General features: G+C 36.8%; 1 protein-coding gene across 3 annotated transcripts in view; it reads right to left on the reverse strand.

Moving 5' to 3' along the window:
- The window catches only part of LOC110095074 (uncharacterized aarF domain-containing protein kinase 1), a 74,818-nt gene that overhangs the window by 54,314 nt on the left and 6,707 nt on the right, over window positions 1-13,797 (reverse strand). For 2 of the 3 annotated variants that reach the window (XM_020820450.2, XM_028694551.1), the window contains one exon: window positions 5,664-5,741. The exons of the other annotated variant lie outside the window; for it this stretch is intronic. In XM_020820450.2, coding sequence (XP_020676109.1) covers window positions 5,664-5,741 — 78 coding nt within the window. The remainder of the gene's footprint in view (window positions 1-5,663; window positions 5,742-13,797) is intronic. 3 annotated transcript variants of the gene reach the window in all.

A 13,797-nucleotide genomic window follows, 5' to 3' on the forward strand; every position in this document is an offset into this window, starting at 1 on the left:
AGTCATCAGCACTGTCATCACTAAGGGGTTTTTCATTTGAATTATCATTATGATGAACTGCTTTCTCCCCTTCCTCCTCTCCTATAGAGTCCAATGTCGGGCATTTACTTCAAGATTTATGTAAGTTTTAATATATATAGCGTGAGACGTAAGCTTCATGCCAGTGAGGCGGGCCTCAACCAAGTTGAGGCGCAAGCCTCATAAAAAAAACTCAAGGTGTAAGCATCGAGGCGTTTTTTACTGGAATTGCGCAAAGGCGGGCCTCAAGGCGAGCCTCATATTGCGCAATTTTAAACCATGTCAGAGACCCAAAATAAGAAGCCTGCAGGAGGGGGATTTGAGAAAAATTTCAAGAATCTCACTGAGAAAGAGCTTCAGGAGAAGAGGGCAAAGGAATTGTGCTTCGGATGTGAAAAGAGCTATACCCCAGGGCACAGGTGTAAGTACTGAACTCTTTAAGTTCTCGCCATCTTTGATGACAAGGAAGCTGAGGAGGGAGGTGGGAGTGAGGCATTGGCAGAGGAGGAAGAGCTGCATTTAGACATGGTGGAGGTCTCCTTGAACTCAATGGTGGGATTTATTCCAAATCACACCATGAAAGTGAAAGGAGAAATAACATACATGGAGGTGGTAGTTTTGATAGACAATGGGGCTACTCACAATTTTTCTCCAACCAAGTTGTAAATCAATTGGGGGTGAAATTAGTAGACATAGGATGTTATGGAGTGATGATAGTTACTAGAAGGTGGAAACATGTAGAGGAGTTTGTAGGGGAGTGATTTTGATCATACAGGGGGTCCAGGTGAGAGAGGACTTCCTTCCATTGGAGTTGAAGATCACTAATATCATCCTGGGGATGAAATGACTACAAACCTTGGGGGATACCATGGTTAATTGAGTAGCACTGAAGATGAAGCTGATGGTGGAGGGAAGAATGATGATGATCACGGGTGATGCAGGGTTATCCAAAGCCATGTTATCACTCAAAACCATGGTGAGGACCATACAGAAGGTGGGAAGAGAATTTCTAGTGGAGCTGCAAAGCATAAAGGGGGGGGGGACCTTCCTCCTACAGTACAGTCGTTTATATGGCAGTTCAGGCAAGTCTTTCATCCACCTCTAGGTTTTCCACCACCGAGAGAGCAGGAGCACATCATCACCTTGAGAGAGGGGCTGTCATCGATTAGTGTCAGGTCTCACTGCTACCCTTAGATTCAGAAGGAAGAGATTGAGAAGCTGGTTTGAGAGATGTTGGAGGTAGGAATTATCAAGCTGAGTGTTAGTCATTTTTCTAATCTAGTCTTACTGATCAAGCAGAAAAATGAGAGCTGGAGATTCTGTGTAAACTACCAAGCTCTGAATACGGAGAATGTGCTAGACAGGTTTCCCATTCTGGTGGTAGATGAACTGCTGGATGAATTGTGTGGAGCAATGGTGTTAATGAAGATGGATCTAAAGTCTGGATATCATCAGATTAGGATGAGATAGGAGGATGTCCCGAAGGCTGCACTGAAGACACATAAGAGCCACTATGAATTCTTAATAATATTGTTTGGCCTCACCAACAACCTTATTATTTCTCAGTCCCTCATGAATAGAGTATTTCAACCATACCTCCGAAAGTTCTTGCTATTTTTTTTATGACATCCTGGTGTACATCAGGTCGGCTGAGAAGCATTTGAAGTACTTGAGGGTGGTCATATAAGTGTTACAGGAGCATCAGCTGAGAGCCAAATTAAAGAAGTGTTGTTTTGCGCAGGCCAGCGTGGAGTACTTTGGGCACATGATATCTTAGGAGAGGGTAGCCACTAATCAGGCCAAGATTGAGGCAATGCTGAAATGGCCTCTACCTAGGAACTTGAGGGAGCTGAAAGGTTTCTTAGGGTTGACTGAGTACTACAAGAGATTATGAGAGGATACAGCACCATAGCCTGACCATTAATAGAGCAACTGAAGAAGGATAGCTTCTTGTGGGGAGAGACAGTTACTCAAGCCTTTGAGAGATTGAGAAGGCCATGACCACGATATTAATCCTAGCACTACCAGATTTCAGCCAGATTGTCATAGTAGAGACGGATGCATCATGGTATGGATTGGGGGCAGTGCTCATGCAGAAGCACAGGCTCGTAACTTACTTCATCCAGGTGTTGACAGCCAAAGCTAGACTAAAGTCAGTCTATAAGAGGAGCCATTGAGTTAGCTATTCAGAAGTTGCAGCCTTATTTGTTGGGTCGACATTTCATTGTCAGGACGTACCACATGAGCTTGAAGTATAAGTTGGAGCAGAGGATGTGACTGAGAAGCATCAGAGGTGGCTATCAAAGCTGTTGGGATATGACTTTGAGATCTAATATAGGTCGGGATAAGAGAACAAGGCAGTTGATGCCTCGTTCAGATGCGTGGGGAAGCTCCATGAGTTAGCCATTTCGATACCACTGATGTTAGATTGCGGGGAAATTAAAGAGGAGAGTGTGCAAGATGAGGATCTCAGAAGGATTAGAGTAGATCAATTAAGAGATGAGAGCAGCCACCCTGACTATTCCCTGGAAGGGGAGAGGGAGAGACTATTGTACTAGGGGAAGTTTGTGCTGTCACGGACCTCAATCTATATTCCACACCTACTGCAGGAGTTCCACGGGAGCGAGAGCGCTGTTAGGGGACATTTTGGTTTGCAGAAGGCAAACAGGAGATTGGCAGCATAATTGTATTGGAAGGTGAAACACAAGGATGTGGAGAAGATGGTGGCGAGATGTGAGGTATGCCAGAGAAGCAAATATATTGTTATGGCTCTAGGGGGATTACTACAACCCCTAGCTCTTCCAGACAATGTGGGAGGAGATTACCATGAATTTTATAGATGGGTTACCCCAATCTGAGGGGTTTACAATGATCCTGGTATTGATGACTAGATTGAGCAAATATACTCATTTCATTCCACTATGACATCCTTACACGACAGTGATAGTGGCAGGCGCATTCATTAGGGAGGTGGTCAGACTACATGGGATACCAGAGTCTATAGTGTCTGATAGAGATAACATGCTCCTCTGCCATTTTTGGAGAGCTTTATTCACGCTACAGGGGACAGTGCTAAAGAAGAGCACCACTTACTATCCCCAAACAAACAAATAGACTGAGGTGGTAAACAAGAACTTGGAAATGTACCTGCGATGTTTTGTTTCAGAGACACCTCGGTTGTGGACCAAGTGGCTAGCATGGGCAGAGTACGGGTAAAACACTTCGTATCATTCGGCTTTCCAGATGACTCCTTTCAAAGTGTTGTATGACAGGGACCCACCGCACTTAGTGTACTTAGGGCAGAGTAGCACACCATTTTTTTCAATGGAATAGTACTTGGAGGAGAGGGATAGGGTTTTAGATGAATTGAAGAAGCACCTACTGAGGGCTTAACATATCATGAAGAAACGGTTGGATGGGTGTAAGAAGGACATCCAATTAGAGATAGGGATAGATAATACTTAAAGCTTCATCACTACAGACAAAGGACAGTAGCTAACAGGAGTGAGAAGCTGGATCTGAGGTACTTTTGCCCTTATGAGATATTGGAAAGGATTGGAGCAGTGACCTATCATTTGAGGTTACCCCTGACCGCTACCATACACCCAGTGTTCCACGTGTCACAGTTAAGGAGAGTTATTGGGGATCATGCATCTAGTTCAGAGTTACCCGGAACACTGACAGAGGATTTGGAGGTGATGTTTGAACCATTGGAGCTGAAAGGGATATGACAAGGAGAAGGTAGAATCAAGAAAGTGTTGATGAAGTGAAAGAACCTATCCGATTATGAATGTCACATGGAAGCCGTACCAGAGAGTGAAGCATCAATTTCCATTCTTCCATCTTGAGGACAAGGTGGGTCTTTGGGAGGAGGGTATTGATAGACTGGTCTAGCCAATCCAACACACGAGACCGGCCCGTGAGTATACGAGGTGGAAGCGAAACAGAGAGTTCCACGCGGATGCGGAAAACCCCTTTTCATTAAAATAAAAGGATGGGATATAGGAGAAAGCTAATTACAATAAATATGGACAGAGAAAAAACAAAACAAGAATCGTCCGATTATATAATAGCCAAAGATCAATTGGTTTCTCAGGAAGTTAAAGATCAAAGTTACACTCTGGTGGCAGTAGCCTTTTTACAGTAGCATTAAAGGTTCAGAAGCATGCAAACGAGAATATATCAAATCAAAACATCTCCACAGCATTAATAACATTAGAGAAACATCAAGCATTTCTTTCCTTCAAAATAGTCTAAACAGAAGAAAATAAAGAGAATACCAAAGTGATCCCTGAGTAGACCATGATGTTTACACAAAGCACCAAAGATGTTAATTATATTGCAAACTAAAATAATAGTATATCAATTTAAACAAAACTTTTGACAACAAATGCCAAGGCCAATTGAAGTTGGTGTGCAATAAAGTGAATATAATATATAAATCTATTTTCATTCATGAAGAGCCCAACCAACCCACATATTACTAATTCCATCATAACATTGACCACATATTCTTGAGACACTATAAACCATTAGTTCAAAAGAATAGCTCAAATGACCTCATGGGATTTAGTTGTCTCAAAGGCATTCATAATACCAAAAAATCTCTCAACATGACCTGTCCATTCACATAGAGGAACACAATAGTCATTTTCTCTTTAGTAGATATATCATCAAAATCACCAACCAAAATGAAAATGAGGCCATCTCCAAACTCCTTAATTATCAAATTTGTTATTCCAACGGATACAAATCTAATAATATATATTTTTTGGCACCATCAATTTTAATCTTTCAGCACCATCAATTTTATTTATATCTTCATTATGATCAGCCAAAAAGTATGGAAGATCAAGAAAATTTCCAATTAAAGCAAGATGAGAATGAGCAAAGATCAGTGCGATAATATTGTAAGCAAATAATATTTAAATCATCAAGAAAATTTCCAATTTATATCTTCAAGAAAATTTCCAATTTAATAAGGATATGAGAAAAAGCTTAGTATTTGAGGGGGCAGATGGGAAAGTGAGCAACCAGAACAAAGCTAAATTTCTCCCATTTTTATGCATTTTTAGTTTCATTCTTAATTTTACATCAATTTTCATATATTTTCATTAGATTTATTTTATTAGGACACAGGATCTTCTTTTAGATAATTTTCAGCTTGAATTTCATTCTAAGATGGATTAGAATTGAATTTAGTTTTTTTGGTCTAGTCCTTGTAACCCTATTTCCATAAATAGGGATTTATGGCTCGTAATTGAACATAGTTATATGAAAGAAAATTATTTTGAATGGCCAATTGAGTGTTTTCAAGATCCAACTTATGTATGTTGATAAGTAGAAGTTGGTGTACACAAGGTTTCTTCTCGTCCCTCTATCACCTTCATTAGTTAGATTTAAGTTTTAATTGACCTAAACTTAAAATATAAAGATAGATTTCAAAGTCCCCAACTTAAACCTGAACCAATTATCAGCCATTACATAATGTGGCAAAAATGGGAGGAGGCAAGCTCAGCCAATGATAATTTAATGCAAATTTGAATAGAAGTATAAATTGACCAAGTTGCAAGTGAATTTAGTATTTCAGGCGCTTTATTTCATTCACATAGAAGTTGGAGATTAAAACTGTAAAGTCGTCATACCATGGAAACCGATTTAGAAAGGATAGTCATAGTTGTGAAATCTATCTTCATACGCTGCTCCAAATCAGGATACTGTACCTAAAGCCGAAAAAAACAATTTTATTTACACGGTACATGAGATCCTTCTCTGTGAAAAACATTGCAACCCTACATGAGATTCTTTAATATGAATAAATTACCTCGAGTATGATATCCAACGTTGGCAAGAAGAAAGAAACAATTTGTTTAAAGATTTAACAAATTATAAATTACCAACAGGCAATAGAATGAAATATGAGATTGATGCATTTTGAAAAAGAAATGGAAAAGATGCAGCTAAAAAATGCAAGACTTAAGGTATGTGACAAAAATTATAACCTAAAATGAAAACCTAGTGCATAGATCAAGTCTGAAGATTTCCCAAAATCCATAACGAGGACCTTCGTCCGATCTCCAAGAAAATCTAAAGATTTCTCACAATGCAAGTCTAGAGTTTACATTGCCTGGAGCTTTTTTGTTCTCCAACTTTTATCATTTATTGATGTCAGAATCTTTTAACAGGCACCATGTAATCAATTTCAAATATTATTCGGTAATTTTTTTGCCCATTAAATTAAAGTGAATGTAACTGCATTTAAAAAGAAGGAATATATATATATATATATATATATATATATATATATATATTCCTTCTTTGAATGTGCAATTTTGGGTCTAAAGTATATCAAAAGCTTTTATAATATTATTTATTATATTTTGTTCATACACACATATGTATAGATGTTTTATTCTTTTATTATTCATTTTATCTTATGTGCATTAAGCTGAAAAAAATGCGATTTAACTTGTAAATTTATAAATTCAACTTTTTGCCATTACACATCAATGTACAAGTGTTTTAGCCATGTTTGGTCTTTTTTTTTTCTTGAAAATGCATGTTTGCTCATTTACCGGGTTGCAAATGAACTGTAGACTCAATTTTTATGTTGTACACAGCAGTTCTTTCATCATTAGTGTAGCACATGTTGTTTGCATCCCCGTAAACCTATTTTTTTAGTTGCACACTCCTATGTACAGGTATTTTAGAACACGTTTTTTTCTTTTCTTTTTTTTTTTTTTTTTTTTTTTTTTTTTTTTTTTTGATTTTTTACAGAAGTGTACGGCAGTATAAACTCACTATATGAGTTGCACACACCTGTGTATAGGTGTTATAAGCACATTCTTTCAACTATTGCGCATGCAAACTCGATTTTAGGGCTGTACATACATGTGCACAGCTGATTTAGCTTAAATTAGTTCATTTTTGTGTGTACACAAATGTATATGTTAGACTTAATCAAATATTATTAGATCCCAAAATGGAATCAAATTGAGAAGTATGTGCTTGTAACATGACAGACCAACCTACAAGTATCAAAGAAGAAGGAAAAAAAATCATTCCACATTGACACTACAACAAGCAAAGGATAGCAATATATCTTTTGGGCAAATAAATTACAAATTAAATAGTTTATACATATGCAATAAGCACTAGTTTATTTCTTTTATTCTATTTTAAATTTGTATTAGGTAGATCGGTTCTATATTTTAAAATTGGTCTAACCAAGCATTACAAATACCCCTCTTATTGTAAGAAAAGATTATGGAATGAATAATTTCTAATTTTTCTTCTCCTCTTCTTCTTCTTTTGGAGTCTACACCAACTCTAAAGGTGCCCTTTCTTCTTGGATGCCAAGAAGCTTATCAAATGGTGCTCTTGTTGCACTAATCTCAATCCACAACAAGATCTTTCTCCACCTACAATCCTTTCCAGTATGCATGCAGCAACCCACAAGAATCCCCTTCACAGCCCTCTTTCCACCGTGCCTAGCAGATTTCCACCAACTAATATGCTTCATGGAGGGCCAAGAAGTGGCGCACCTTTAGAGTACGTTTCGACTCCAAGAGAAACTAGAAGGTGAGAAACAAGAAATTTTCATTCATGCTTATTTTATTACAATAAATGCTATTTATACTATTTGGTTAGGCGAACTTTATAAGATAGGCTTAGTCTAACTAATACATACCTTAATAAAAATAGGTAGACTTGATCTACCTTACTTAAAAGAACAAAATAAAGTAAAGCTTTATTACATATTTGCATATCACTTAATTATGTTACAAAGCTTGACTATTTTGGAGCTTCTTCGTCTTCTTTGATATATTCTGATCATTGTAGGTTGGTCGATCATGTTGGTAGCCCATGCTTTACAATTTACTTGCACCATTTTTAGGATCTAATGAAATGCATTGATGTTTAACACTCCCGCCACCATGAAAATAATCTTGTCCTCAAGGTTTAAGAGAGTAGTACAAAATTTTCCCATGTGACATCTTCCAGTGTGTTTAATTTTTATTGCAACAAGACTTGATGGTGAGGTTGACCATGAACATGGGATGCTAAAATGGCATAAGGAACAAGGAGTGGTTGATCGTTATTAGTAAGATTTGGCAATATGGACAGAGTTAGAGGAGGGGTTCCTTTAAATGGTTTGAGATGAGAAATGTGAAAAACATGAATGAATTTTGCTATTAGAAGGAAGAGTTAGGTGGTAAGCCACTAGGCTAATGACCTCTTCAATTGGAAAATGGCCAAAATATCGTTTAGCTAATTTGGAATGTGTTATGTGGACAATAGAGTTTTACCTGAAGAGTTGTAGTTTAACCAACATCAGATCTTCTATTGAGAATTGCAAATCCCTTCTATGGTGATCTATTGTTAGTTTCAAGCAATTTTGAGCTTGAGACATTCTAGCGAAGGTGTTGTAAAAGGGTGTATAGGTTTGTTAATAAAGTGTCTACATAATAAATGTAAGAAGAACCACGAATATATGCGTGAATTGATGGAGGTTATCTACCATATAGGGCCTGGAAAGGAGTCATTTGAATAGTCATATGAAAGGATGCATTATAACAAAGTTTAGCCCAACAAAGAAATGTAGACCATAATCACGGAATAGTTGATGTAAATGCATGAAGATATTGTTCTAAACAACGGTTGAGTACCTCAGTTTGTTCATCAATTTGTAGGTGATAGACAGTGCTATAGTGAAGAGAAGTGTCACTCAAGGCAAAAAGACGATGCCAAAAGTGGCCTGAGAAAATGCTGTCATGGTTGGAGAAAATTGTTTTGGGGAATCCATGCAATTTAACAACGATATTTGTGAAAAGTTCAACTACTTGAGAAGCAAAATAATTAGGGGTAATTAGCCAAAATAAGCATATTCGGACAAACGATCAATTACTACTAAAATGGTAGTGTACCCTTTTGATGTAGGCAAGGAATGGATCAAAACAAGTTGAGTTGAAAATTTTGTAAGTTCTACTGGATATCAGCTCATTAATGTCTAGTATAGAGCTTTTTTAGCTCATAAATTGAGGTTCATTCCCCCATTTCTTGTCCCTTCTCCTCCCCTTTTCTTCTTTAATATTTATCTTTGTCCCATGGGATTTCGTGGCTATTTTTGGGCTTCATGTGCTGGTTGTTTCCCGTGCCATGGCTCCTTGGTTTTTCGGTTGGCTGCTGGATTCCCGAGCTGGGGGCCTTTCCGTGCCTTTTGGCGCCTCGGTTCTATGCGGGCCTCTTTGGTTCCCGTGGCTGCTCCTTCGGTTCCCAGGCTGGGCTATTTTCCATGAAATGCTTGGGGGAATTCCGTGACTTATGATGTTTGGGTTCTTGTGAAAATTCATTAAAGTGGCTGTTTGTATTCCCTTCTCATGTCTATATATAGTAGATGTTTTGGGTTGTTTAAAAATGATATATAAATGATTTTTGAAAATGTAAACCTGCGGGTTTTGTTGGAAAATCTTGCGAGCTTTGTCCACTTCTTCTTCTCTTCTCCTCTAGGAAATCTTGCGAGCTCTTTCCACCCTTCTTCTCAACTTCTAATCTCTTTCGTCTCTCTGCAAGTGACCATATCACATGTATCCCTCTTCTCAAAGTAAGCAAGTTTAGGGTGTCTTGTTAGAGTCTTTGTTTGTAAGTCGTTTAATTTTAAGAGTTGCAAGTCTTTATTTATAAAAGTGTTCGTTTATATAAAATGTAAGAGTTTGTTCTAAAATTTCTAAGTTATTTCTTCTTTTTGGGTATTTTGTGTCTTCTTTTATAGGAAGTTGTCTTTTTGTTTTTGTGATAAAAAATTTGGGCCCCTCTCCCAAATTTTTGATTGCATTAATTTTGTGATGAAAAATTTGGGTCCCTCTCCCAAATTTTTTATTGCATCATTTTAGTATCATAGCAAGTTATGAAGTCCTAGGTTGTGTCATGTGTGTCTTGATGTCATGTTAGTTATCATGAAAGTTTTATTATGAGTCGGTTTGTCTAGCAAGTCTTGGTAAGTCATAGTAGTTATTGTGTGAGTTTGTGAGTTCTAATGAGTCTTGGTTGTGCGTGAGTCTTGTTTTGTGTCTTCCTAAGTTTGTGTCTTAAGTCTTGTGTCTTTCTAAGTCAAGTTGGATAAACATTAAGTGGAAAGCAAGCAAGAAAGTAAACCAATGGACCTCACCACAAGAAAGTTCTTTTGACCCGATTAAGATCAAGCTTTTCAAGATTCAAGTGCAGCTACACTCAAGTGCCAAAAATTTTGAAGCAAAAAAAAAAAAATTCAAGAGCTGGATGCACTATCCTTGCCTCCTCCGAAGAAAGCAAAAGCCAACTCATCGGGAGATGAGTTCTCAAGAAGGGGAGTCTGATGTGGGCAAGAAATGGATCAAAACAAATTGAGTTGACAATTTTGTAAGTTCTACTAGATATCAGCTCATTAATGTCTAGTAGAGAATGATGCTTGGGTTCTTGTGAAAATTCATTAAAGTGGCTGTTTGTATTCCCTTTTCATGTCTATATATAGTAGATGTTTTGGGTTGTTTAAGTATGATATATGATGTGATTTTTGGAAATGTAAACCTGCAGGTTTTGTTGGAAAATCTTGCGAGCTTTGTCCACTTCTTCTTCTCTTCACCTCTAGGAAATCTTGCGAGCTCTTTCCAACCTTCTTCTCGGCTTCTAATCTCTTTCGTCTCTCCGCAAATGACCACCTCACCTGTATCCCTCTTCTCAAAGTAAGCAAGTTTAGGGTGTCTTGTTAGAGTTTTTGTTTGTAAGTCGTTTGATTTTAAGAGTTGTAAGTCTTTATTTATAAAAGTGTTCGTTTATATGAAATGTAAGAGTTTGTTCTAAAATTTCTAAGTTATCTCTTCTTTTTGAGCATTTTGTGTCTTCTTTTATATAGGAAGTTTTTTGTGTTTTTGTGATAAAAAATTTGGGCCCCTCCCCAAATTTTTGATTGCATCACCTTTTGATGTAGGTAGGCCAATAATTAAATCCATAGATAAATCTTCCCAAATTTATAATAGAATGGGTAAAGGAGTTAATAGACCGACGGGAGGCAGGGTAGAGGTTTTAATTTCTTGGCAAGTAAAACAATTATTGACAAAATCAATGACATCTTTATGGAGTCCATGCCAATAAAAATTAGAAGAGATTCGTTTAATGGTTTTGAGATTACCCTAATGTTCAACAAGAGTTGTGGAATAAAATTCAGAAAGAATTTAATTTTTTAGAGAAGACTCGCGATATAGATATGACCTTGAAAATAGAGAATATTGTCTTCAATTTAGTAATCTGAAGGAGAAAGCTCACCTTTTGCTAGTTGGGAAGTGAATTGAAGTATATTTAAAGATGTAATGGCTTCCTTCTTAAATCCTTGGTAAGTGAAAAAGAGAAATTAGTGAGTGCAAAAAATGAGAATAATGCTGATGGAAGAGGAACCCTGTCTCGAATCAGCAACAATATTTGATTTACATGGCTTATACTCAAATGGAGAAATTAAAGCCTAAGATTTTGAGAAGATAATATTGTTGATCTTGTGTTTGAAGTATTTGTTTTTGAAGGTCACGGAGGTTTTATAATTTGTGCGAATAATGTGCTCAAAGCCTAATAGGCATTAATATCATTTGCAAACAGCCTCAATGAGGCAAATAATTATTTCAAGTATAGGATCGGGATAGGTAAGTGTTTAGCTTTTTGCTGAAGAAATAAATGGGAATTTTTTTTTTTTAGCAAAACAGCTCCAATACCAATGTTTGAAGCATCAATTTCAAATAATAAATTATTTTGAAAATTCTGGTAAGATAAAACAGGGGTTGTGTTCATGGCTCTCTTGAGGTTATTAAAGGCCATAAAAGAAAAGTCGTTCCATTTGAAAGTCTTTCTTGAGTAAGTCAGTTAAAAGAGATGCAATTGAAATATAGTTTTGAGATAAAGTGGCGATAATAGCCCATTAAATCCAAAAACGGGCAAAGTTATTTTATAGATGAAAGAATAGAACAATTAGTCATAACAGAGATTTCCTTAGGATCAGGATAGAAACTTCTAGAAGATACTATATAACCAAGATATTCGATGGATGATTTGATAAAATTGACATTTATTTAATTTAAGAAACAACTTGTTTGTAGTTAAACACTGAAATACAAGGAGGAAGTGATCAACATGACGTTCTAGAGTAGGGCTATAGATGGAACTTTTATTACGTCCGGTGCAAGGACGTAGAAGAACGTCCGGTCGGAGGCAATTTCCCGTCAAAAAATTAGGTATTTGCTCGGTACAACTAGGTATTATTTGATAATAATGAGGAATACCGTTCTCTGAAGACCAATACCGAGTTATACCGAGCTGTACCGAGAAATACCGAGTTGTACCGAGTTTTTCTGGGAAAAACGCGGTACAACTTTGGTATAACTCGGTATTTGCTCGGTAATGCCCGGTATAACTCGGTATTGGGTCTTCAAATGATGGTATTCTTCGTTATTGTTTGGTATTGCTCGGTATTTGCTCGGTACAACTCGTTTTTTGGCGGGAATTTGCCACCGACCGGACGTTCCTCTACGTCCGGTCGGACGACGTAATAATTGTTCCTATAGATGAGGATATCATAAAAAAATAATGACAATTTTTTTAAAGAAGAACAAAAATTTGGTTCATTAAAACTTGAAAAGTAGATGGCCCATTTGTTAAGCCGAAAAGTATAACAAAAAATTCATAGTGACCATCATGAGTGTGGAAAGAAGTTTTACGAATGTCATATGGGTGCATACAGACTTGATGATATCTAGAGCGAAGGTCAAGTTTAGAAAAAAATTGGGCTTCATGCATTGCATCAAACAGTTCATCACTTCATCCACAGTTGGAATGGAAAATTTATCATTAACTAGAAGGGTATTCAAAGCATGATGGTCAAAACAAAAACGCCAAGTGCCATCTCTTTTCTTGATAAGACTAGAGAAAGGACTATGACTATGGCGAATAATACCATACTGTAACTTTTTTAAAACTAATTGCTCCATCGCATCCTTTTGAAAATGTAAATAACGATAAGGACAAATGTTAACAGGTTTGGATAAAGATGGAATATTAATATGATGGTCAATGATATGTAGTGGTGTTAACTCTTATGGTGGTTTGAATAAGTGTTGAAATTTATATAATAATGTGGTAATTAGAGTGGGAAGAGGTTGAGGGAAAGTATCTAGATATTTGTCCAAAGAGTTAGGTGGTGCAAGATCAATATTTAGGTGATAGGGTTGAATAGTGAATAGCTAGATGGTTGGGGAATGAAAAATGAGGGCAAGTAATTGGTTGAAAGAAATGGGATTGCAAGATAATTGTGGTTCATCATAAAGTATAAGTGGTTGATTTTGATAACTAAATTGCATAGTCAAGTCACAACAATTATGTAAAACTGAAACTAAGGAATGTAGCCAATACATACCAAGGACGACATCAGCCCCATGGATGGAAAGGACGAACAAATCTAAAGTGATGTGATAGCCTTGCATAGCAATTATGACATTGGGCCATTTAGAAGTATAAAAAGGCAAATTGCCATTGCCTACTAAAACTTTAAGTTAGTTGATGGGTTGAAAAGTAAGAACAAGTTAATGAATAAGATTGCTTGAATAAAATTATGGGTACTTCCGCTATCAATTAAAATGTGAACATTTTGATTATTAATAGAGCCATTTAAACGAAAAGAACGGGGATTAAATTGTGTCCCGCTAAGACATTTAAACTAATTTCAGAAGAAAAATTGTGATTAACATTTATATCAAGGGAAGA

Source organism: Dendrobium catenatum, unplaced genomic scaffold (assembly GCF_001605985.2).
Source record: "Dendrobium catenatum unplaced genomic scaffold, ASM160598v2 fragScaff_scaffold_54, whole genome shotgun sequence".
Lineage (NCBI taxonomy): Eukaryota > Viridiplantae > Streptophyta > Magnoliopsida > Asparagales > Orchidaceae > Dendrobium > Dendrobium catenatum.